Genomic DNA, 27,500 nt, shown 5'->3' with positions numbered 1-27,500 from the left:
TGTAACTAGTTCATCAGCAGTTTATGTCATGTTGTCACCTTATCTCATTGATCTCATCTCATACTGTATGTGTTTATGTGTGTGTACACATGAAAAACAACAAATACATGAACATAATGAACAGTGCTGTACTTGTTAGATGTCAGGGCTCTATGGAATATGTACACATATTCTTAATATAGTATACATTTTAACTGACCTTTATTTGACTATGTTTGTCTTTTTGTAGGTGGCTAAAATACGCGGTGCTGCTGACCGCCGTCTAATGTTACGTTACTGTGTGTGATACATTCATTAACGTAACGTTATGTGTAGGTACCTCATGCAACCCTGCTTAAAAAAAATCACTTTGACAATAAGTATGAATAAGGTAACATCTGCAGTGGACGCAACAGATTGCCGTGTTTGCAATGACGTTATAACCATAGACATCTTATAAGTAGACGCAAAATTGGCTGCTGTGACGCAAGCAATTTGGCCGCCATCTTGAAGTGGTGATGAGGAGCCGGCAAACAGCCTAAACTAACATTTGACAGGTAGAAAAAAAAGATGCTGGGCTGGTATTCAGCGTTTTCCTGCTCAATTGAGCGGACTGTTGAAAATAGGAATTGGGGGATTACTTTTCACAAGTAAGAATTTACATGAACATACTATTGGTTGTATTTTGTGAAAATAATATTACCACAGAGTTAAGCAGGAGCAAAGAACTACAATATTTGTATGTGAAAATCACAAAGAAATCTTCTGAGGGAGGATGACCCCCCTTACAGGTATTTGGTTTACAAACTTTCAGGCCCACCTAAAACAAAATTCACCAGCCGCCATTGATTATGATGCATTCTCATTTTAATGTAACCACAGATAAGTCTTCAAGTAACAATATTAATATACTAACTTTGTTGAGTAAGACAGAATGGTTTTATTCTGAATCCAGTTAAACAGATTGGTGGTTTTAGCTGACATAAAGACTTTCAGGTGTTTATACATGTTTAAGTATTTGGCAGACACTTTTATCCAAAGCAACATACATGAAAAATACATATAAAACAATCACTGTAAACATGGCCATTTAAAGGAAGAATGTAATAGAAAATATCAATACAAAGTGTTAAGACAGAAAAAACTCTCTGCTGTTGCAGCAACAGAGATAAAGTCTATAACAGTGGTTCGCAACCTTTTTTCAGTGATGTAACTCCTGTGAACATGTTTTTAATTCAAGTACCCCCTAATCAGAGCAAAGCATTTTTGGTTGAAAAAAGAGATAAAGAAGTAAAATACAGCACTATGTCATCAGTTTCTGATTTATTAAACTGTATAACAGTGCAAAATATTGCACAATTGTAGCGGTCTTTGTTGAACTATTTATACAAAAAAAGATGTAAATATAACTAAAAACTTGTTGAAAAATAAACAAGTGATTCAATTATAAATAAAGATTTCTACACATAGAAGTAATCATCAACTTAAAGTGCCCTCTTTGGGGATAGTAATAGAGATCCATCTGGATTCATCAACTTCATTCTAAACATTTATTCACAAAAAAGAAATCTTTAACATCAATATTTATAGAACATGTCCACAAAAAAATCTAGCTGTCAACACTGAATATTGCATTGTTGCATTTCTTTTCACAGTTTATGAATTTACATTCATATTTTGTTGAAGTATTTTTCAATAAATATATTTATAAAGGATTTTGAATTGTTGCTATTTTTAGAATATTAAAAAAAATATAATGTACCCCTTTGCATACCTTCAAGTACCCCCATTTGAGAACATCTGGTCTATAGGTCCGTAAGATATATAGATATGTAATGTATTCATACATTGTTTATGTAGGATATATGCATGTATATATAACCTAATCATATTGTTTCTTCAACTTCAAAATAGCTGACTGTTTTTTCCCCTTCTCTGGAATTATATTCCCAGTTTTGATCTCAGACGTCTGGTCACTTATAGCATATAAGAATATTCTATTTCTGTTAAGCAAATTATGAACACGCCAAGACATGTGTCCTTTATCATAGTTACACGTATGACAAAAAAGCGCGTGAATATAAGTGGTATACAGTGAGGTAAAATGAATTAAATGCGCCGACAGTTCATTGCTCCTGCCAAATGAATTGCACTGAGTGGAGCGGATCACCACTCCAAGATGGCGGCCCCGCGTCTCGTCTGCGGCAACAGGCAGTAGCGCTCGATGCTGCATAACCTTATAAGATGTCTATGATTATAACGTTAGCAGTGAGTTAACAGCCTCACTGATTTAACTCCACAGCAAATAAAGTCACGTTACTCAGCCAAAAAACGCAAGCTAACATACAAAACTTACCCTTCTTTGTGCAACTTCAAATGTCGAACGAAGTTGGAAGTTGTTGCGTCTCCGTCTGTAATCTTCCAACCGCATGTTTTGCTTACGGCAATTCCTATTTTGTTGACCAAGTCGTACTTTTAATACCCAAACGAAACACTTTATGGCATAATTGTATTCACTTATTCTTCTGTTGTTTGAAAGCTCTTCTTCGTTGGTTTTCCTCCAATTTGATTGGCTGAATGCTGTGTGACGAAAACAACGTGGATGTAATTTGATTGGCTGTTGTACTGACAAGTAGCGCACAGGCTGTCATCGCACACATGTTGACACACACGCGTACACAATGGAAGACACGGAGCGCTCCTGAATAACTTTTTAATCGTTGGGTTTTGGGGAAAGTAGCAAGTCATGTCAAGTCAAAAGGCTCAAGTCCAAGTCAAGTCACAAGTCATTGGTGTTAAAGTCTAAGTCGAGTTGCAAGTCTTTTTACATTTTGTCAAGTCGAGTCTAAAGTCATCAAATTCATGACTCGAGTCTGACTCGAGTCCAAGTCATGTGACTCGAGTCCACACCTCTGGTGTGCAGTGATGGCAATGTCTTTAACCTCCTCTACAACATGTCGTCGCACCGGCTTTTAAATCACGCGATCTGCGTGTCGACTGGTCATTTTATGATCAGCCTCTGTTAACACACGAAAGCGACTGCAACGCATACTTAGTAAACAACCATGCAGGTTACACTGAGGGTTGTAATATAAATAACTTTAACACTCTTACTAATATGCTCCACACTGTGAACCCACACCAAACAAGAATGACAAACACATTTTGGGAGAACATCGGCACTGCAACACAACATAAACACAAAAGAACAAATACCCAGAATTCCATGTATCCCACTCTTCTGGGATACATTAGCACCAATCCCCCACCACCTCCAGCCCCGCCCACCTCAACTGACGTACGGAGGGGGTGTGGGGTTTTGATGCTAATGTTGCCCGGAAGAGTAGGGATGCATGGAATATTGCCGTCATTTTACCATTTGGTAGTAGATTTTCCTCCATGTGGCCCCCGGTGTAAAATGAGTATGACACCCCTGATTTAGAGGAAAGTGGTTTTGTTCTATTTTTAAACAAAGAAAACAATCTTAGGTTGCCTTTATTTATAAGTTATCTTGCCGTCATTTTACCATTTAGGAGTAGATTTTTCTCCATGTGGCCCCCGGTCTAAAATGAGTTTGAACCCCCTGATTTCGAGGAAAGTGGTTTTGTTCTATAAATTAAACAAGTAAAACAATCTTAGATTGTCTTTATTTTTAAGTTATCTTGCCTTGATTTCACCACTTTGGTAGTAGATTTTCCTCCATGTGGACACGATCTAAAATGAGTTTGACACCCCTGATTTCGAGGAAAGTGGTTTTGTTCTATAAATAAAAACTAATAAAACAATCTTAGATTGTCTTTATTTTTAAGTTATCTTGCTGTGCTTTTACCATTTGGTAGTAGATTTTCCACTATGTGGCCCCCGATCTAAAATGAGTTTGTCACCCCTGGTTTTGAGGAAAGTGGTTATGTTCTAAAAATCAAACAAATAAAACAATCTTAGATTGTCTTTACTTTTAAGTTATCGTGCCGTCATTTTACCATTTGGGAGTAGATTTTCCTCCATGTGGCCCCAGGTCTAAAATGAGTTTTTCACCCCTGATTTAGAGGAAAGTGGTTTTGTTCTATAAAGTTACAAAACAAAACAATCTTGAGTTTTCTTTATTTTTAAATTATCGTGCTGTGATTTTACCATTTGGTAGTAATTTTTTTTCCATCTGGCCCCCAATCTAAAATGAGTTTGACCACCCTGATTTAGAGGAAAGTGGTTTTGTTCTATAAATTAAACAAAGAAACCAATCTTAGGTTGTCTTTATTTTTAAGTTATCGTGCCGTGTTTCTACCATTTGGTAGTAGATTTTCCTCCATGTGGCCCCCGGTCTAAAATGAGTTTGAACCCCCTGATTTCGAGGAAAGTGGTTTTGTTCTATAAATTAAACAAATAAAACAATCTTAGATTGTCTTTATTTTTAAGTTATCTTGCTGTCATTTTACCATTTGGGAGTAGATTTTCCTCCGTGTGGCCCCTGGTCTAAAATGAGTTTGAACCCCCTGATTTCGAGGAAAGGGGTTTAGCTCTATAAATTAAACAAATAAAACAATCTTAGATTGTCTTTATTTTTAAGTTATCTTGCCGTCATTTTACCATTTGGGAGTAGATTTTTCTCCATGAGACCTCTGAACTAAAAAGACTTGGACATCCCTGATTTAGAGGAAAGTAGTTTTGTTCTATTTTTAAACACGCAAAACAGTCTCAGGTTGTCTTTAGTTTTAAGTTATCGTGCCGTGATCTTACCAGTCCGGCCCACTTGATGGTGGATTTTTCTCCATGTGGGCCTGATCTAAAATGAGTTTGACCATGAGGAAAGTGGTTTTGTTCTATAAATTAAACAAAGAAAACAATCTTAGATTATCTTTATTTTGAAGTTATTGTGCTGTGATTTCTACCATTTGGTAGTAGATTTTTCTCCATGTGGCCCCCGATCTAAAATGAGTGTGATACCCCTGATTTAGAGGAAAGTGGTTCTGTTCTATAAATTAAACAAAGAAAACAATCTTAGGTTCTCTTTATTTATAAGTTATTTTGCTGTCATTTTACCATTTGGGAGTAGATTTTTCACCATGTGGCCCCTGAACCAAAATTATTTTGACACCCCTGATTTAGAGGAAAGTTGTTTTGTTTTATTTCTAAACAAAAAAACAATCTTAGATTGTCTTTATTTATAAGTTATCTTGCCGTGATTTTACCATTTGGTAGTAGATTTTCCTCCATGTGGCCCCCAATCTAAAATGACTTTGACATTCCTGGTTTAGAGAAAAGTGGTTTTGTTCTATAAATTAAACAAAGAAAACAATCTTAGATTGTCTCTATTATTAAGTTATCGTGCCGTGATTTTACCAGTTCGGCCCACTTGATACCGTATTTTTCTCCATGTGGCCCCCCCATCTAAAATAAGTTTGACAAAGAGGAAAGTGGTAATGTTCTATGAATTAAACAAAGAAAAAATCTTAGATTATCTTTTATTTTTAAGTTATCGTGCCGTGTTTTTACCATTTGGTAGTAGATTTTTCTCCATGCGGCCCCCGGTCTTAAATGAGTTTGACACCCCTGATTTCGAGGAAAGTTTTTTTGTTCTATTTTTTAAAAGGAAACAATCTTAAGTTATTTTAATTTTTAAGTTATCGTGCCGTGATTGTACCATTTGGTAGTAGATTTTTCTCCAAATGGCCCCCTATTCAAAATGAGTTTCAGACCCTTAATTTAGAGGAAAGTGGTTTTGTTCTATAAAGTAAAAAAAGAAAACAATCTTAGGTTTTTCTTTATTCTTAAATTATCGTGCTGTGATTTTACCATTTAGTAGTAAATTTCTCTCCATGTGGCCCCCCATCTAAAATGAGTTTGACACCCCTGATTTAGAGGAAATGGGTTATTTTCTATTTTTAAACAAAGAAAACAATCTTATGTTGTCTTTATTTTTAAGTTATCGTGCCGTCATTTTACCATTTGGGAGTAGATTTTCCTCCATGTGGCCCCCGATCTAAAATGAGTGTGTCACCCCTGGTTTCGAGGAAAGTGGTTTTGTTTTATTTCTAAACAAATAAAACCATCTTAGATTGTCTTTATTTCTAGGTTAACGTGCTATGATTTTACCATTTGGTAGTACATTTTTTTCCATGTGGCCCCCAATCTAAAATGAGTTTAACAACCCTGATTTAGAGGAAAGTGGTTTTGTTCTATAAATTAAAGAAAACAATCTTAAGTTGTCTCTCTTTTTAAGTTATCGTGCCGTGTTTCTACCATTTGGTAGTTGATTTTTATCCATGTGGCCCCGGTCTTAAATGAGTTTGACACCCCAGATTTAGAGGAACGTGGTTTTGTTCTATTTTTAAACAAAGAAAACAATCTTGGGTTTACTTTAAATTTAGGTTATCGTGCTGTGATTGTACCATTTGGTAGTAGATTTTTTCTCCATGTGGCCCCCGATTTAAAATGAGTTTGACACCCCTGATTTAGGGGAAAGTGGTTGTGTTCTATAAATTAAACAAAGAAAACAATCTTAGGTTGTTTTTATTTTTAAGTTATCCTGCCGTGTTTCTACCATTTGGAAGTAGATTTTTTTACCATGTGGCCCCTGATCTAAAATGAGTTTGACACCCCTGATTTAGAGGAAAGTTGTTTTGTTCTATTTTTTAAAAGGAAACAATCTTAAGTTATCTTAATTTTTAAGTTATCGTGCCGTGATTGTACCATTTGGTAGTAGATTTTCCTCCATGTGGCCCCCGGTCTAAAATGAGTTTGACACCCCTGATTCAGAGGGAAGTGTTTTTTTTCTATTTTTAAAAAGGAAACAATCTTAAGTTGTCTTTTTTTTTAAGTTATCGTGCCGTGATTTTACCAGTCCGGCCCACCTGATGGTGGATTTTTCTCCATGTGGCCCTGATCTAAAATGAGTTTGACAAAGAGGAAACTGGTTTTGTTCTATAAATTAAACAAAGAAAACAATCATAGATTGTCTTTATTTTTAAGTTATCGTGCCGTGATTTTACCATTAGGTAGTAGATTTTTCTCCATGTGGACCCCGATCTAAAATAAGTTTGAGAACCCTAATTTAGAGAAAAGTGGTTTTGTTCTATCTTTAAACAAAAAAAAAAAAAACTGTCTTAGGTTGTCTTTATTTATAAGTTATCTTGCCGTCATTTAACCATTAGGTAGTAGATTTTCCTCAATGTGGCCCCCGGTGTAAAATGAGAATGACACCCCTGATTTAGAGGAAAGTGGATTTGTTTTATTTCTAAAAAAAAAACAGAACAATTTTAGGTTGTCTTTATTTTTAAGGTATCGTGCCATGATTTTACCATTTGGTAGTAGATTTTCCTCCATGTGGCCCCTGGTCTTAAATGAGTTTGACACCCCTGATTTCGAGGAAAGCGGTTTTGTTCCAAAAATTTAACAAATAAAACAATCTTAGATTGTCTTTATTTTTAAGTTATCTTGCCGTGATTTTACCATTTGGTAGTAGATTTTTCTCAATGTGGCCCCCAGTCTTAAATGAGTTTGACACCCCTGATTTCGAGGAAAGTGGTTTTGTTCTATAAAGTTACAAAAGAAAACAATCTTAGGTTTTCTTTATTTTTAGGTTATCGTGCTGTGATTTTACCATTTGGTAGCAAATTTAAAATGAGTTTGACAACCCTGATTTAGAGGAAAGGGGTTTTGATCTTGTTTTCAAACAAAGGAAAAAATCTTAAGTTGTCTTTATTTTTAAGTTATCGTGCCGTGATTTTACCAGTCCCGTCCATTTGAGAGTAGATTTTTCTCCATGTGGCCCCCGATCTAAAATGAATTTGACACCCTGAATTTAGAGGAAAGTGGTTTTGTTCGATGAATTAAACAAATAAAACAATCTTAGATTGTCTTTATTTTTATGTTATCTTGCCGTGATTTTACCACTTTGGTAGTAGATTTTCCTCCATGTGGCCCCCGATCTAAAATGAGTTTGAACCCCCTGATTTCGAGGAAAGTGGTTTTGTTCTATAAATTAAACAATCTTAGATTGTCTTTATTTTTAAGTTATCTTGCAGTGATTGTACCATTTGGTAGTAGATTTTCCTCCAAGTGGCCCCTGGTCTTAAACGAGTTTGACACCCCTGATTTCGAGGAAAGTGGTTTTGTTCTATTTTTTAAAAGGAAACAATCTTAAGTTATTTTAATTTTTAATTTATCGTGCCAGTCCGGCCCACTTGATGGTGGATTTTTCTCCATGTGGCCCCCATCTAAAATGAGTTCGGCAAATAGGAAAGTGGTTTTGTTCTATATATTAAACAAAGAAAACAATCTTAGTTTGTCTTTATTTTTAGGTTATCTTGCCGTGATTTTACCACTTTGGTAGTAGATTTTCCTCCATGTGGCCCCCGGTCTAAAATGATTTTGAACCCCCTGATTTCAAAGAAAGTGGTTTTGTTCTATAAATAAAAATTAATAAAACAATCTTAGATTGTCTTTATTTTTAAGTTATCTCGCCATGATTTTACCATTTGGTAGTAGATTTTTCCCCATGTGGCCCCCGACCTAAAATAAGTTTAACACCCCTGGTTCGGAGGAAAGTGGTTTTGTTCTATAAATTAAACAATCTTAGATTGTCTTTATTTTTAAGTTATCTTGCCGTGATTTTACCACTTTGGTAGTAATTTTTCCTCCATGTGGCCCCCGATCTAAAATAACTTTAACAACCCTGGTTTAGAGGAAAGTGGTTTTGTTCTATAAATTAAACAATCTTAGATTGTCTTTATTTTTAAGTTATCTTGCAGTGATTGTACCATTTGGTAGTAGATTTTCCTCCAAGTGGCCCCTGGTCTTAAACGAGTTTGACACCCCTGATTTCGAGGAAAGTGGCTTTGTTCTATTTTTTAAAAGGAAACAATCTTAAGTTATTTTAATTTTTAATTTATCGTGCCAGTCCGGCCCACTTGATGGTGGATTTTTCTCCATGTGGCCCCCATCTAAAATGAGTTTGGCAAATAGGAAAGTGGTTTTGTTCTATATATTAAACAAAGAAAACAATCTTAGTTTGTCTTTATTTTTAGGTTATCTTGCCGTGATTTTACCACTTTGGTAGTAGATTTTCCTCCATGTGGCCCCCGGTCTAAAATGATTTTGAACCCCCTGATTTCAAAGAAAGTGGTTTTGTTCTATAAATAAAAATTAATAAAACAATCTTAGATTGTCTTTATTTTTAAGTTATCTCGCCATGATTTTACCATTTGGTAGTAGATTTTTCCCCATGTGGCCCCCGACCTAAAATAAGTTTAACACCCCTGGTTCGGAGGAAAGTGGTTTTGTTCTATAAATTAAACAATCTTAGATTGTCTTTATTTTTAAGTTATCTTGCCGTGATTTTACCACTTTGGTAGTAATTTTTCCTCCATGTGGCCCCCGATCTAAAATAACTTTAACAACCCTGGTTTAGAGGAAAGTGGTTTTGTTCTATAAATTAAACAATCTTAGATTGTCTTTATTTTTAAGTTATCTTGCAGTGATTGTACCATTTGGTAGTAGATTTTCCTCCAAGTGGCCCCTGGTCTTAAACGAGTTTGACACCCCTGATTTCCAGGAAAGTTGTTTTGTTCTATTTTTTAAAAGGAAACAATCTTATGTTATTTAAATTTTTAATTTATCGTGCCGTGATTTTACCAGTCCGGCCCACTTGATGGTGGATTTTTCTCCATGTGGTCCCCATCTAAAATGAGTTTGGCAAATAGGAAAGTGGTTTTGTTCTATATATTAAACAAAGAAAACAATCTTGGATTGTCTTTATCTTTAAGTTATCTTGCCGTGATTTTACCACTTTGGTAGTAGATTTTCCTCCATGTGGCCCCTGGTCTAAAATGAGTTTGAACCCCCTGATTTCGAGGAAAGGGGTTTTGTTCTACAAATTAAACAAATAAAACCATCTTAGATTGCCTTTATCTTTAAGTTATCTTGCCGTGATTTTACCACTTTGGTAGTAGATTTTCCTCCATGTGGCCCCCGGTCTAAAATGAGTTTGAACCCCCTGATTTCGAGGAAAGGGGTTTTGTTCTACAAATTAAACAAATAAAACCATCTTAGATTGCCTTTATCTTTAAGTTATCTTGCCGTGATTTTACCACTTTGGTAGTAGATTTTCCTCCATGTGGCCCCCGGTCTAAAATGAGTTTGAACCCCCTGATTTCGAGGAAAGGGGTTTTGTTCTATAAATTAAACAAATAAAACCATCTTAGATTGTCTTTATTTTTAAGTTATCTTGCCGTGATTTTACCATCTGGTAGTAGATTTTCCTCCAAGTGGCCCCTGGTCTTAAACGAGTTTGACACCCCTGATTTCGAGGAAAGTTGTTTTGTTCTATTTTTTAAAAGGAAACAATCTTAAGTTAGTTTAATTTTTAATTTATCGTGCCGTGATTTTACCAGTCCGGCCCACTTGATGGTGGATTTTTCTCCATGTGGTCCCCATCTAAAATGAGTTTGGCAAATAGGAAAGTGGTTTTGTTCTATATATTAAACAAATAAAGCCATCTTAGATTGCCTTTATTTTTAAGTTATCTTGCCGTGATTTTACCACTTTGGTAGTAGATTTTCCTCCATGTGGCCCCCGGTCTAAAATGAGTTTGAACCCCCTGATTTCGAGGAAAGGGGTTTTGTTCTATAAATTAAACAATCTTAGATTGTCTTTATTTTTAAGTTATCTTGCCGTGATTTTACCACTTTGGTAGTAGATTTTCCTCCATGTGGCCCCCGATCTAAAATGAGTTTGAACCCCCTGATTTCGAGGAAAGTGGTTTTGTTCTATAAATTAAACAATCTTAGATTGTCTTTATTTTTAAGTTATCTTGCAGTGATTGTACCATTTGGTAGTAGATTTTCCTCCAAGTGGCCCCTGGTCTTAAACGAGTTTGACACCCCTGATTTCCAGGAAAGTTGTTTTGTTCTATTTTTTAAAAGGAAACAATCTTATGTTATTTAAATTTTTAATTTATCGTGCCGTGAATTTACCAGTCCGGCCCACTTGATGGTGGATTTTTCTCCATGTGGTCCCCATCTAAAATGAGTTTGGCAAATAGGAAAGTGGTTTTGTTCTATATATTAAACAAAGAAAACAATCTTGGATTGTCTTTATCTTTAAGTTATCTTGCCGTGATTTTACCACTTTGGTAGTAGATTTTCCTCCATGTGGCCCCTGGTCTAAAATGAGTTTGAACCCCCTGATTTCGAGGAAAGGGGTTTTGTTCTACAAATTAAACAAATAAAACCATCTTAGATTGCCTTTATCTTTAAGTTATCTTGCCGTGATTTTACCACTTTGGTAGTAGATTTTCCTCCATGTGGCCCCCGGTCTAAAATGAGTTTGAACCCCCTGATTTCGAGGAAAGGGGTTTTGTTCTACAAATTAAACAAATAAAACCATCTTAGATTGCCTTTATCTTTAAGTTATCTTGCCGTGATTTTACCACTTTGGTAGTAGATTTTCCTCCATGTGGCCCCCGGTCTAAAATGAGTTTGAACCCCCTGATTTCGAGGAAAGGGGTTTTGTTCTATAAATTAAACAAATAAAACCATCTTAGATTGTCTTTATTTTTAAGTTATCTTGCCGTGATTTTACCATCTGGTAGTAGATTTTCCTCCAAGTGGCCCCTGGTCTTAAACGAGTTTGACACCCCTGATTTCGAGGAAAGTTGTTTTGTTCTATTTTTTAAAAGGAAACAATCTTAAGTTAGTTTAATTTTTAATTTATCGTGCCGTGATTTTACCAGTCCGGCCCACTTGATGGTGGATTTTTCTCCATGTGGTCCCCATCTAAAATGAGTTTGGCAAATAGGAAAGTGGTTTTGTTCTATATATTAAACAAATAAAGCCATCTTAGATTGCCTTTATTTTTAAGTTATCTTGCCGTGATTTTACCACTTTGGTAGTAATTTTTCCTCCATGTGGCCCCCGATCTAAAATAACTTTAACAACCCTGGTTTAGAGGAAAGTGGTTTTGTTCTATAAATTAAACAATCTTAGATTGTCTTTATTTTTAAGTTATCTTGCAGTGATTGTACCATTTGGTAGTAGATTTTTCTCCATGTGGCCCCCGACCTAAAATAAGTTTAACACCCCTGGTTCGGAGGAAAGTGGTCTACCTGCCGGTCATGAGCTGGCTCCTGGAGGGGCTGCAGAGGGGCTGCACGTAGTAGTTCTCCAGCTTCACTCCTTGGGCCGCCAGGCGGTCGAGAGTCGGCGTTTTAATCTCCGAGCCGTGGTAGCCCACGTCCCGGAAACCCTGGTCATCCACGAGGATGAAGACGATGTGCGGCTGCGAGCGCGACGCTTGGGGGTCCAGATTGTGGCCGCCCCGCGCCTGACACGACACCATCACGCCCAGGAACAAACTCCACATGAGCGACATATTTTACGAGCGAGGTCGTCAATACCCACGGAGGTGCGGACGTGAACGTCGTGCCGAGAGTTGCGTGGATAAGTTACTCATCGTGTGAGCCTCCTTTCCACCCGAGGCGTGACAGACGTGAAGGTGGCGTGGGTCCAACAGAGTCGTCCGCAGCAGATGTCTTCCATCATGTTTGAAAACAGTGTTCGTGGGTGCGTGCACGCGCGCGCGTGTTCGCGTGGGTGCGTGAGAAGAGTTCAGTGGGCAAGTCCCGCTTTTGAGGGAAAAATAAAAAGGGGGTCAACGCCCTCTAGTGGAGGAGAATCACAGTTTTCAATCAAAATGTTATTTCAAAAGGTGCGGAAACATGTCCAAAAATCCATCCATCCATTTATTTTCTACCGCTTGTCCCGTCCCGTCTAAAAATTATAATCATAATTATTTTTAAGTAATTAGTTCATTTATATACATTTTTTTCATACATATATACATACATACACACATATATATATAAAAAAAATAATAAGAATAAGAATAATATATATATATATATATATATATATATATATATATATATATATATATTGCCGGGTCAAACTCGTGACATCATCATTTTCAAAATGGAGGAGGCTGATTTCATCCATCCATCCATCCATTTCCTACCGCTTATTCCCTTCCGGGGTCGCGGGGGGCGCTGGCGCCTATCTCAGATACAATCGGGCGGAAGGTGGGGTACACCCTGGACAAGTCGCAAGTCGCCACCTCATCTGATTTCAATACCGGTAATTCGAAATCGCATAAAGGGAAGAAGATTACGAGCTATTCAGTAGGATTTAAGGTCCAATCTTACATCACACTCAAATTTTTACTGCATACCTTTGGTAAATGCCGGAGGGAGAAGAGGTTTTTAAAATAATTAGCGCATGCTTACTTTTACCGCATGCCTTATATAAGCGCAGGAGTGAGAAGAGGTTGTAAATTAATTAGCGCCCTGATGGCAATTCAAGGAAATACAGTATATTCCGCCCGATTGTAGCTGAGATCGGCGCCAGCGCCCCCCGCGACCCCAAAAGGGAATAAGCGGTAGAAAATGGATGGATGGATATACAGTGGGGCAAAAAAGTATTTAGTCAGCCACCGATTGTGCAAGTTCTCCCACTTAAAATGATGACAGAGGTCTGTAATTTTCATCATAGGTACACTTCAACTGTGAGAGACAGAATGTGGAGAAAAAAAATCAGGAATTCACATTGTAGGAATTTTAAAGAATTTATTGGTAAATTATGGTGGAAAATAAGTATTTGGTCAACCATTCAAAGCTCTCACTGATGGAAGGAGGTTGTGGCTCAAAATCTCACGATACATGGCCCCATTCATTCTTTCCTTAACACGTATCAATCGTCCTGTCCCCTTAGCAGAAAAACAGCCCCAAAGCATGATGTTTCCACCCCCATGCTTCACAGTAGGTGTGGTGTTCTTGGGATGCAACTCAGTATTCTTCTTCCTCCAAACACGACAAGTTGAGTTTATACCAAAATGGATACATGGATAATACAGCAGAGGAATGGGAGAATGTCATGTGGTCAGATGAAACCAAATTAGAACTTTTTGGTATAAACTCAACTCGTGGTGTTTGTAGGAAGAAGAATACTGAGTCGCATCCCAAGAACACCAAACCTACTGTGAAGCATGGGGGTGGAAACATCATGCTTTGGGGCTGTTTTTCTGCTAAGGCGACAGGACGATTGATTCGTGTTAAGGAAAGAATGAATGGGGCCATTTTTCGTGAGATTTTGAGCCAAAACATCCTTCGATCAGTGAGAGCTTTGAATGGTTGACCAAATACTTATTTTCCACCATAATTTATAAATAAATTATTTTTAATTCCTACAATGGGAAGTCCTGGATTTTTTTTCACATTTTGTCTCTCACAGTTGAAGTGTACCTATGATGAAAATTACAGACCTCTGTCATCATTTTAAGTGGGAGAACTTGCACAATCGGTGGCTGACTAAATACTTTTTTGCCCCACTGTATATATATATATATATATATATACATATATGTCAGTTAGTGATCTCGCGAAATAGTTTTATCATTTTTGATTGCTCTTTTTTGTCGTTTTGGTAACAATTAATAATGAGCACACTAAATTAATACTATAATAATGACACAATGTGATTCTGAAATATGTTTTACATCATCAAAAATGTGTACGATAGTAGAAAAGTAGAACATTTTGCTAAATATTAAAAAAAAAAAATGTAACATGCTCCTTGGGTCCAATATTTATTTCCAATCCCGCTTACCACCACACAGATTAAGTATGTGACTATGATTATTGAGACAGCTATTTTGCCACCGTTGTAATAGTGTGATGAGGTGGCGACCCTCGACCCCAAAAGGGACAAGCGGTATAAAATGGATGGATGGATGGACGTTCCATGCTTTAGTGACTGAAAAATGACCCACGAAACAGAGTATTGCCGTTATAATACTCGATTATGGGATTTAGACAAATAAACACAGCCTCGTAGCGAGGACACATTTGTGGCAACACACTCGGCAGCTTTGGCAGCTGATTGGGGAGAGCTCAGGGTGCCCACCCCCAAGCCCCAACCCCCACTTTCCCCCTGTGTATCATGTCAGAGCTGCAACGTGTAATCCGGCTGCTGCAAGTCCTGTCTTGCAGCTCACATGTTCTCAAACACATTCCACATCCAATACCTTGCAGTTACATCGCACAGCATACTGTACGGCTTTATCATTGAAAAAAATATATACATGTTGTATACTTTATCATACTTGTGACAATTCTGCACAGAAAATGCATGTTAAAGTTGTATCTTCATACGTTAAATAGCTCAAGAAAATTGTACAGATGTAGAACTATGTTTTCACTTTTAGATTAAAGTCTTAATTGACCCAAAAAAGTATGTACAAAACCCAAAAACCAGTGAAGTTTGCATATTGTGTAATTCTTAAATAAAAACAGAATAGAGTGATTTGCAAATCAATTTTAACCCTATAATCAATTCAATAGACTGCGAAGACAAGATATTTAATGTTTCAACAAGGAAACCTCTTTTTTTTCAGATAATCATTAACTTAGAATTTAATGGCAGCAACACATTGCAAAAATATTGGCACAGGGGCATTTTTACCACTGTGTTACATGGCCTTTCCTTTTAACAAGAATCAGTAAACGTTTGGGAACCGAGGAGACCCATTTTTGAAGCTTTTCAGCCGGAATTCTTTCCCATTCATGCTTGATGTACAGCTAAAGTTGTTCAACAGTCCGGAGTCTCCGTTGTAGTATTTTAGGCTTTATAATGTGCCACACATTTTCAATAGGAGACTGGACTGGACTACAGGGAGGCTCGTCTGGTAGCCGCATTATTCTACTATGAAGCAATGCTGTTGTAACACAAGGCTTGGCATTGTCTTGCTGAAATAAGCAGGGGCGTCCATGATAATGTTGCTTGGATGACGACATATGTTGCTCCAAAACCTGTATGTGTCACACCACGGTGAGGGATGTCTTGTTTTGTTTTTTTCTGTCTTATGATATGCATGTTGTAGTTTGAAAAGTACCCCCCGCGACCCTAAAGGGGATAAGCGGTAGAAAATGGATGGATGTATGAAAAAAAACTCTCCTCTCGTTTCAGGTCACTTGCCCTTCCTTTTGTGTCATGATTATGACGTCATCCCTGTTCCATGATTGTTTCCAACTGTTCCCTATTACCCTCATGTGTCTTATAAGCCCACTCCTCCCTTTCTTCCTTGCCAGATTGTTTCGTTTATTCGTGCTCTCTAGCGTCCATGTCCATGTCCATGCCTTCCCTCACCTTGCCTCGTCTCATGCTTATGTTCCTTGATCCTTAATCCCTTTGTTACTATTTTGAGTTTTCCTTTCTTCCTCCTCAGCAGAGTGGTTTTGGTTATTTCGTTTATTCAGTTATTTTTCATTCTTTCCTCATATTTGAGTGACATTTTTTGTTAAAACTTTATTAGATCAGATAGTGTAGAATTGTTCATAGCTGTTGTTTCTTCCTCCTGTTGGAGTGTTTTTTGTTAATACATTTTATAGCATACGGCGCCAATTGTAGTTCGTCCTTGCTTTTGTGTTTTCCTCCGTTCGGAGTGATTTTCGGTTGTTCCTTTTTTTGGAACCTTTTTCGCCGATTAGTTTTTTGGTTAATATAGATATTGTAATTCCTTGACTTTGGAGGTGAAAGGAAGTTATCAAAATAAAAGCCTGTCAAAGTTCCCTACTCTGCATCTGAGTCCTATCCTCTTTACCCAGCCTGACAGTATTTACCTTTCAGCATTAATGGTGCCTTCACAGATGTGTAAGTTACCCATGCCTTGGGCACTAATAAACCCCCATACCATCACAGATGCTGGCTTTTCAACTTTGCGCCTAGAACAATCCGGAAGGTTCTTTTCCTCTTTGGTCCGGAGGACATGATGTCCACAGTTTCCAAAAACTATTTTAAATGTGGATTTGCTACACCACAGAACACATTTACACTTTGCATCAGTCCATTTTAGATGAGCTCGGGCCCAGCGAAGCTGGCGGCGTTTTTGGGTGTTGTTGATAAATGGCTTTCGCTTTGCATAGTAGATATTTAACTTGCACTTACAGATGTAGCGACCGATTGTAGTTACTGACAGTGGTTTTCTGAAGTGTTCCTAAGCCCATGTGGTGATATCCTTTACACACTGATGTCACTTCTTGATGCAGTAACCGCCTGAGGGATCGAAGGTACGTAATATCATCACGTACGTGCAGGGATTCCTCCAGATTCTCTAAAACCTTTTGATGATATTACGGACGGTAGATGGTGAAATTCCTTGCAATAGCTTGTTGACAAATGTTGTTCTTAAACTGTTCGACAATTTGCTCACGCATTTGATCACAAAGTGGTGACCCTCGCCCCATCCTCATTTGTGAATGACTGAGCATTTCATGTAAGCTGCTTTTATACCCAACCATGACACCCACCTATTCCCAATTAGCCTGTTCACCTGCGGGATGTTCCAAATAAGCGTTTGATGAGCATTCCTCAACTTTGTCAGTCTTTTTTGCAACTTATGCCAGCTTTTTTGAAACATCTTGCAGGCATCAAATTCCAAATGACTTAATATTTGCAAAAAATAACAAGTTATCTTTGCTTTGCATTCTATTCAATTACTATAAGTTGAAAAGGATTTGCAAATCATTGTATTCTGTTTTTTATTTCCCATTTACACAACGTGCCAACTTCACTGGTTTTGCAGTTAGTATAATGTAAGAAACAGATTTTACAAGAATGACATTGCTATGTTATATTATGAAGTGAAATATGTTCAGATTATTTCAGAATAAAACGATATTTAGTAATAAATTGCTATATAAATCACACAAATGCAAACTGAATGTTCAAAGTGACGTGAAATGCTGATGGAAGAGCTAAAGAACATGTGGGTACTTGGAGCAGGAAGAACATCTGAAATCTGCATCCGGAAGAGCGCAATACAGCTAAGATCCTGCACAGAAACTTCAAGCTCCCAAGCCTCTGGTAGAGGACCGAAAGAGATACTGCCTGGGTGGGCGAGAAAGGAATTGTTCAAATACCAATCAATCAACCTAAAGGCATTCATCACAAGTGTCGTAGAGGGCTGCACAAACTCTCGACGACATTCCAAGATCTAAACCCACATTTTGACTTAAATATACTTTTATTCAACCACCAATATTGAACCATGTCCCCCCAGAATGAACCTAAAAGACACTATAACCTTTTACAGGTCCAGTCCATAGTGGATCTAACATAATATTGTGAGAGTCCAGTCCATAGTGGATCTAACGTAATAGTAAGAGTCCAGTCCATAGTGGATCTAACATAATAGTAAGAGTCCAGTCCATAGTAGATCCGACATAATAGTCCGAGAGTCCAGTCCATAGTGGATCTAGCATAATATCTAGAGAGTGCCATCCATAGTGGATCTAACATAATAGTGAAAGTCCAGTCCCATAGTGGATCTAGCGTAATATTGTGAGAGTCCAGTCCATAGTGGATCCAACATAATAGTGAAAGTCCAGTCCCATAGTGGATCTAGCATAATATTGTGAGAGTCAAGTCCATAGTGGATCTAACATAATAGTCCGAGAGTCCAGTCCATAGTGGATCTAACATAATAGTGTGAGAGTCCAGTCCATAGTGGATCTAACATAATAGTGTGAGAGTCAAGTCCATAGTGGATCTAACGTAATAGTCCGAGAGTCCAGTCCATAGTGGATCTAACATAATATTGAGAGAGTCCAGTCCATAGTGGATCTAACATAATAGTGAGAGTCCAGTCCATAGTAGATCTAACATAATAGTCAGAAAGTCCAGTCCATAGTGGATCCAGCATAATATTGAGAGAGTGCAGTCCATAGTGGATCTAACATAATAGTGAAAGTCCAGTCCCATAGTGGATCTAGCATAATATTGTGAGAGTCTAGTCCATAGTGGATCTAACATAATAGTGAGAGTCCAGTCCATAGTGTATCTAACATAATATTGTGAGAGTCCAGTCCATAGTGGATCTAACATCATAGCGTGAGGGTCCAGTCCATAGTGGATCTAACGTAATAGTAAGAGTCCAGTCCATAGTGGATCTAACATAATAGTAAGAGTCCAGTCCATAGTAGATCTGACATAATAGTCCGAGAGTCCAGTCCATAGTGGATCTAGCATAATATCTAGAGAGTGCCATCCATAGTGGATCTAACATAATAGTGAAAGTCCAGTCCCATAGTGGATCTAGCATAATATTGTGAGAGTCCAGTCCATAGTGGATCCAACATAATAGTGAAAGTCCAGTCCCATAGTGGATCTAGCATAATATTGTGAGAGTCAAGTCCATAGTGGATCTAACATAATAGTCCGAGAGTCCAGTCCATAGTGGATCTAACATAATAGTGTGAGAGTCCAGTCCATAGTGGATCTAACATAATAGTGTGAGAGTCAAGTCCATAGTGGATCTAACGTAATAGTCCGAGAGTCCAGTCCATAGTGGATCTAACATAATATTGAGAGAGTCCAGTCCATAGTGGATCTAACATAATAGTGAGAGTCCAGTCCATAGTAGATCTAACATAATAGTCAGAGAGTCCAGTCCATAGTGGATCCAGCATAATATTGAGAGAGTGCAGTCCATAGTGGATCTAACATAATAGTGAAAGTCCAGTCCCATAGTGGATCTAGCATAATATTGTGAGAGTCTAGTCCATAGTGGATCTAACATAATAGTGAGAGTCCAGTCCATAGTGTATCTAACATAATATTGTGAGAGTCCAGTCCATAGTGGATCTAACATCATAGCGTGAGGGTCCAGTCCATAGTGGATCTAACGTAATAGTGTGAGAGTCCAGTCCATAGTGGATTTAACATAATAGTGTGAGAGTCCAGTCCATAGTGGATTTAACATAATAGTCTGAGAGTCCAGTCCCTAGTAGATCTAGCATAATATTGTGAGAGTCCGGTCCATAGTGGATCTAACATAATAGTGAGAGTCCAGTCCATAGTAGATCTAACATAATTGTCCGAGGGTCCATTCAAGAGTTGATCTAGAATAATATTGTGAGAGTCCAGTCCATAGTGGATCTAACATAATAGTCCGAGAGTCCAGGCCCTAGTGGATCTAACATAATTGTGAGAGTCCAGTCCATAGTGGATCCAACATAATATTGTGAGAGTCCAGTCCATAGTGGATCTAACGTAATATTGTGAGAGTCCAGTCCATAGTGGATCTAACATAATAGTTTGAGAGTCCAGTCCATAGTGGATCTAACATAATAGTGTGAGGGTCCAGTCCATAGTGGATCTAACATAATAGCGTGAGAGTCCAGTCCATAGTGGATCTAACGTAATAGTGAGAGTCCAGTAAATAGTAGATCTAAAATAATAGTCAGAGAGTCCATTCCACAGTGGATCTAGCATAATATTGTGAGAGTCCAGTCCATAGTGGATCTAACATAATAGTGAAAGTCCAGTCCCATGGTGGATCTAGCATATTATTGTGAGAGTCCGGTCCATAGTGGATCTAACATAATTGTGAGAGTCCAGTCCATAGTGGATCTAACGTAATAGTGAGAGTCCAGTCCATAGTAGATATAACATAATAGTCCGAGAGTCCAGTCCATAGTGGATCTAGCATAATATTGTGAGAGTCCAATCCATAGTGGATCTAACATCATAGCGTGAGAGTCCAGTCCATAGTGGATCTAACGTAAAAGTGAGAGTCCAGTCCATAGTAGATCTAACATAATAGTCCGAGAGTCCATTCCACAGTGGATATAGCATAATATTGTGAGAGTCCAGTCCATAGTGGATCTAACATAATATTGAAAGTCCAGTCCTTAGTGGATCTAACATAATATTGAGAGTCCAGTCCTTAGTGGATCTAGCATAATATTGTGAGAGTCCAGTCCATAGTGGATCTAACATAATTGTGAGAGTCCAGTCCATAGTGGATCTAACATAATATTGTGAGAGTCCAGTCCATAGTGGATCTAACATAAAAGCGTGAGAGTCCAGTCCTTAGTGGATCTTGCATAATATCATAACGCAACATGAACACAACAGAACAAATATCCAGAACCCCTTGCAGCACTAACTGTTCCGGAACGCTACAATACACCCCCCCCCACCCCCTTCAACCCCGCCCACTTCAAGCTCCTCATGCTCTCTCAGGGAGAACATGTCCCAAAGCCCAAGCTGCTGTTTTGAGGCATGTTGAAAAAAAAATAATGCACTTTGTGACTTCAATAATAAATATGGCAGTGCCATGTTGGCATTTTTTCCCCCCATAACTTGAGTTGACTTATTTTGGAAAACCTTGTTACATTGTTTAATGCATCCAGCGGGGCATCACAACAAAATTAAGCATATCAATGTGTTAATTCCACGACCGTATATATAGGTATCAGTTGTTATCGGAATCGGTAATTAAGAGTTGGATAAATATATCGGCCAAAAAGCCATTATCGGACATTTCTAGTTATAAAAATTCATTCACTTTCTTCTTTCCGTCATGGCTCTAAACTTTACTGCAAGCGGTATTTTTTTCTATATTTTTATTGTGACATTTTCAGAACGTTTTTGTTCTATTTTTTGACCAAATTAAGACAAAGAAAACAATCTGAAGTGTGCACAGATTTCCCTCCATGCGGCCCCTGAACTAAAATGAGTTTGACACCCTTGATCTAGTGGTACGCCACAAAAAATCACCTGATTAAAGTAAAGCCTTTTATTTTCCTATATCCAAACACAGTGTCGCCTTTCAAACTGTGTGCCATGTGTTGTGTATTGTTTTCCTGTCTACTCTGTATTGCTTTTGTGTTATTTTTCCTCCATCCATTAGTTCCAACTAGGCACACCTGCGACTACTCACTGCTCGGCTCTAATTAAGTCCACCACAGTCAGCTGCTTCTCGCCGGTTAATGACTCCTGTGCTTTCCATGCCCGCATGCTCAACTTGCATCCAACCAACTCGATACGTTCCATCTCCTTTCTTATCACCATTCCTTACTTCTGGTGTTTTTGTTCCCTAGTTCCCCAGTAAGCGAGAGAAGTTTTTCTGTCGAACCTGTTGCTGACCATCGAGAGTCCTCCTTCAGTTTAGTCCTCTTCCATGGTGTGCGCTTTTGCCCCATCGCCTTGAGTTATCCTTTTTGAACTTATTAAAGACAATCTTCTTTTGTGATTCACCTCCGCCTCCCGTCTCTGCATCTTGGGATCCAATCCTTACTCAAGACACAACACCATGTTACACTGGGCAAACATAATAATAATATTGCCTTGTTTTTAATGAAACTTAAGCCTACTGCGCTTCTGTATATTAATGTTGGCCATTATGAAAACCACTGTCCTGAATTATTCATGCATCAAGTGGATACCTGCGGTACTGCCTTGACTTGGCTGAAGTCATATTGAACAAATAGAACCTTCTCTGTAAACGTCGCCCATAGACAGTGTTCTGTTGCTCCTTTGTCATGTGGGGGTCACACAGGGCTCCGTTTTAGGACCACTGCTTTTTCTCCCCCATGTATTTACTGTCGCTGGGCTGAAATCAAAGAAGGCATGGAATCTCTTTCCAGTGCTCTGTTGATGAAAGACACATTTATTTTCCTTTCAAAAGAAAAGAGGCAGCCACGTCTTGACGATGTTAAGGCTGGGATGGCCCTACATGGTTACCAACTTGGGTTTTGTGATTTAAAATTACCTTCTTAGGAAAAACCAAAAAAAACGAACAATTTAAAACCGTAATCCATGCCTTCATCACATCTCGGCTGGATTACTGTAATTCTCTTTGTCTGAAATGAGCCAGTCGTGCCTCTCACATTTTTAACTGTTAAGAGAAAGCCTTTGATATCTCCCGTTTTAGCCTCACTTCCCTGGCCGCCTGTCTTTTTTAGAGTCTGTTAAAAAGATGTCGTATTTGTATCACGGCGCCTCCAGGAGCGCGCTAGGCGTGTGCCAGTCTAGCTACAGCTAGCAGCTGCAATCAATCATCTGCAATCAACGCACCTGTCGCTAATGAGAAGCCCTGCCTTCATAAGCCAGCACAGCCTGCTATCCTGGGCCAGAACATAGCGACCTGTCCTATATAGTAAGCAGAACCTAGCCAGCTCTATGCGCCCTTTCTCTCTCTGTGTTTCTCCCCCGCTGTGTTCATTTGTTTCGTTTCCTCCTTGTGGCCTTTGTAGCAGCGTACCTCCGTTCCCGCGTCACGAAATGTGTGTCATTTTCCTCTGCTTCCCTGGCTGCCACTTGGATCTCAATCTTCCGCCTGGATGCCTCCCCAACCCCCAACCCCCCAACCCCAACCTGTGCTATGGGGGAGACACAGGTGCACCCAGCCAGGCTGCTACTTACTGCTCAACCTCTGCCGCCTGTCTTGCCTCCTCTTCCTGCGGTGCTGCGGCCTCTGCAACCTCCTCTGCCTGCCACTCAAGCTCCGGACACTCCTCCAGCCCAGCTGCCTGCTGTTTAAACTCCGGACAGGCCTCCAGCCCAGCCGCCTGCTGCCCTGGCTCCTCCCACGACGATGTCTTCGTCTTCGGCGGCTCCTCCCATGACGATGTCTTCGTCTTCGGCGGCTCCCTCCCACGACGATGTCTTTGTCTCCGGCGGCTCCTCCCACGGCGCTGCCTTCTTCCTCGTCTCAGGCAGGCGCTCATCGACTCCAGCATCGTTGCCTCCGCGACCACCAGCTTAACCGCCGCACAGCCGGCCAACAGGCGTGTACGCGGCTCCCCGAGCACTTGGGCGTAGGACCCATCGGCTCCTGAGGTTCTGATGCCACTCACGTCCGCCATCTTGACGTGCCCGTTCCATGGTCGCCTGCCTCGTCAGCTGCAGCAGCGTTCAACTCGCTGCCGCCACCTGACTCATCCCCGGTGGATTCGGGGACACTTGGCTTGGCCATGCTTTGTATTCTTGTTTCTATGCCAAGCTTTTCCATAGCTTTGCCATAGCCTCCCGTGCTATTGTTGCGCTTTTCTGTTTGTTTGTATTTTTGCCTGATTTATGAGAATAAATAATTTTTCTTCCTTCAGGCTGCTTCCGTAAGTCTGTCTGCATCTTGGGGAAACGATCCGCGCATTATCATGCGACCCAATCGTAACATTTTTTTATAAATTTTCACAAAAATTCTTGAATTAACTCGCTGCAAGTATAGTCTACTCATCTTCATCGGCGGTCACTTTAACGAGTGTATCCCTTTATGTGGGATGCCTGTGCGTGACTTTGTTTTTAAATGGGGAGACTGGAGCACGGACAGTCACCACACGATCCTTGACAGAATGGGGTCAGGGTCCAGTGGCATGGAGTCCAAGACGACTGGGGACCCTTTTTTGCTGCAGCCTTCTCCCGCCATTGCAGCCGTTGTGGAAGTTCTTAAATCTACCATCTTCCGCCTGCTCCGCCGTCGAGGTCTTCACCGTATCCTTGGCTAAGGGGCAGTCAGGTACTAGGCCTTTGCCAAGGGCCACCTGGGGTAACAGTAGTAAAGGGGTTAACCTCCTAGTGCTCTAAGACCCCCATAGAGGAGCCTCCACTGCCGAATGCACTTTAACGTAATGCCCAAGACATAGCATAGTCTACTCCAGTATATTGACATCCAAAGTAATTGAAAAAGTTGGTATACTGTATATTTATGTTCGGGAATAGTTAGTGTGATGCGTATTCTGCTTACAGATCTAGTCGTGTTTACAAAGGTGGTGTTTCTTAGGATGCAAAGCACAATCAGGAGGCAAAGCGCAGGTAAGAATATGTAATCTTTAAGACAGGCAAATACACAAAAAGGTGTCGGGCCGCTAGGAGCGTGTAAAGCACACTTCAAGTTTACCTTTCGCAGCAAGATAACAAAGGTAGCAGCTTCTAGCATACAGATAGAAAACAACAGGCACAACAGGAACTTTTTTGGGGGTGACATACCCAGATCCCAAACTTGTTGCAAATAGCAAACAACGATCCAGCGACTCAGGCTGAACAACAACAGAATATAAAGGGGGGTGATTAGGTGCTGCAACAGGTGAGGACACAGAAACAGGAGGGTCTATTCAGTGCAACAAGAAAAGTAAACAGAGGAAGGAGCGCTGAGGACAAAACAGAACACTAAACTGCAAAGAATAACAAAAAGACAAAACAAGACATGACCCGGTCTTGACAGTGGCTAAGAATAATGAGGAAGAAAGAATAAAATCACCTTTTGATTGCACTAACTTACCTGTCGTCCATTATAGTCCATCTTTGCCCAATGCAGATTAACGATTTAGTGCAGCACAGTGAAAACATCCAGGAGTCCCTATGTTTACATTATTGTGTGGTCTGCTGTTTACTCACTTACTTGCTCCCTCTAAGTTTATTGTAGAGCAGGGGTCACCAACGCGGGGCCCGCGGGCACCAGGTAGCCCGTAAGGACCAGATGAGTCGCCTGCTGGCCTGTTCTAAAAATAGCTCAAATAGCAGCACTTACCAGTTAGCTGACTCTATTTTTAAAATTGTATTTATTTACTACCAAGCTTGTCTCGCTTTGACAAAACTCAAATAGAATTTGAAAATCCAAGAAAATATTTTAAAGACTTGGTCTTCACTTCTTTAAATAAATTCATTTATTTTTTTTACTTTGTTTCTTATAACTTTCAGAAAGACAATTTTAGAGAAAAAAATACAACCTTAAAAATGATTTTAGGAGTTTTAAACACATATACCTTTTTACATTTTAAATTCCTTCCTCTTCTTTCCTGACAATTTAAATAAATGTTACAGTATTTTTTTATTTATTGTAAAGAATAATAAATACACTTTAATTTAATTCTTCATTTTAGCTTCTGCTTTTTCGACAAATAATAATTGTGAAATATTTCTTCAAACTTATTATGATTAAAATTAAAATAAAAAAATTCTGGCAAATCTAGAAAATCTGTAGAATCAAATTTGAATCTTATTTCAAAGTCTTTTGAATTTCTTTTAAAATTTTTGTTCTGGAAAATCTAGAAGAAATAATGATTTTTTACAAATATAGCTTGGTCCAATTTGTTATATATTCTAACAAAGTGCAGATTGGATTTTAACCTATTTAAGACATGTCATCAAAAAACTAAAATTAATCTTAATCCGGAAAAATTACTAATGATGTTCCATAAATTATTTTTTTAATTTTTTTCAAAAAGATTCGAATTAGCTAGTTTTTCTCTTGATTTTTTTCGGTTGAATTCGGAATTTTAAAGAGTCGAAATTGAAGATAAACTATGTTTTAAAATTACATTTTCATTTTTTTAGTCTTTTCTCCTCTTTTAAACCGTTCAATTAAGTGTTTTTTTCATCATTTATTCCCTACAAAAAAACCTTCCGTAAAAGGAAAAAAAAAGTACAACGGAATGACAGACAGAAATACCCTTTTTTTTAATATATATAGATGTATTTATTACAGGTAAATTTAGCAAATTGGCTATTTCTGGCAATTTATTTAAGTGTGTATCAAACTGGTAGCCCTTCGCATTAATCAGTACCCAAGAAGTAGCTCTTGCTTTCAAAAAGGTTGGTGACCCCTGTTGTAGATCATAAATCATACATCTCACCCAAATTATAGATGGCTGGGAATATAATCTGACAAGTTGGGACACTTTGAAAGCCATAGGGATGGCGTGGCGCTGTTGGGCGAGTGGCTGTGCCATCAACCTGAGGGTTCCTGGTTCAAACCCCACCTTCTACCATCCTAGTCACGTCTGTTGTGCCCTTCCGTGACGCTTTAATGCTGACCTTCAAGGTAATAAACTTTCAATGTTATGCACAGGTGTACTTATATCAATTTTATAGACTAATTATACTATTTATAGTCACAATGGAGAGTGGGGGCCTGGGGCAAACAATTTCTTCTTCCTAGGGAGGGCGTAACAGAGAATATTTGAGAAGCACTGGTTAAAAAGGGAACATTATCACCAGACCTATGTAAGCGTCAATATATACCTTGATGTTGCAGAAAAAAGACCACATGTTTTTTTAACCGATTTCCGAACTCTAAAAGGGTGAATTTGGCGATTTAAACACCCTTTCAATTGTTCGCTGTCGAAGCGATGACCTTTCACCCGTGACGTTACAACGGGAAGCAATCCGCCATTTTCTCAAACACATTACACACACCAAGTCAAATCAGCTCTGTTATTTACCATTTTTTTGACTGTTTTCCGTACCTTGGAGACATCATGCCTCGTAGGTGTGTTGTCGGAGGGTTTAACAACACAAACAGGGAGGGATTCAAGTTGACTTACACGGAGTGTGCATCGATTAGCACGGCATGCTAATTGATGCTAACATGCTATTTAGGCTAGCTTTATGTACATATTACATCGTTATGTCTCATTTGTAGCTATTTGTACATTTGTAGCAGGGACGGCGTGGCGCAGTGGGAGAGTGGCCGTGCGCAACCCGAGGGTCACTGGTTCAAATCCCACCTAGAACCAACCTCGTCACGTTCGTTGTGTCCTGAGCAAGACACTTCACCCTTGCTCCTGATGGGTGCTGGTTGGCGCCTTGCATGGCAGCTCCCTCCATCAGTGTGTGAATGTGTGTGTGAATGGGTAAATGTGGAAATAGTGTCAAAGCGCTTTGAGTACCTTGAAGGTAGAAAAGCGCTAT

At 39.0% G+C, this 27,500-nt stretch overlaps 1 protein-coding gene across 1 annotated transcript in view; it reads right to left on the bottom strand.

Moving 5' to 3' along the window:
• The window catches only part of LOC133561298 (arylsulfatase J-like), a 19,220-nt gene extending 6,665 nt beyond the window's left edge, over nt 1-12,555 (bottom strand). The window contains exon 1 of the mRNA XM_061914663.1: nt 12,080-12,555. Within this exon, the coding sequence (XP_061770647.1) occupies nt 12,080-12,345 (266 nt within the window). The 5' untranslated portion in view covers nt 12,346-12,555. The remainder of the gene's footprint in view (nt 1-12,079) is intronic.
• Between the last annotated feature and the right edge of the window lie 14,945 nt (nt 12,556-27,500).

This window comes from Nerophis ophidion, linkage group LG10, assembly GCF_033978795.1.
Source record: "Nerophis ophidion isolate RoL-2023_Sa linkage group LG10, RoL_Noph_v1.0, whole genome shotgun sequence".
Lineage (NCBI taxonomy): Eukaryota > Metazoa > Chordata > Actinopteri > Syngnathiformes > Syngnathidae > Nerophis > Nerophis ophidion.
This window is presented reverse-complemented; position numbering and strand designations above follow the sequence as displayed.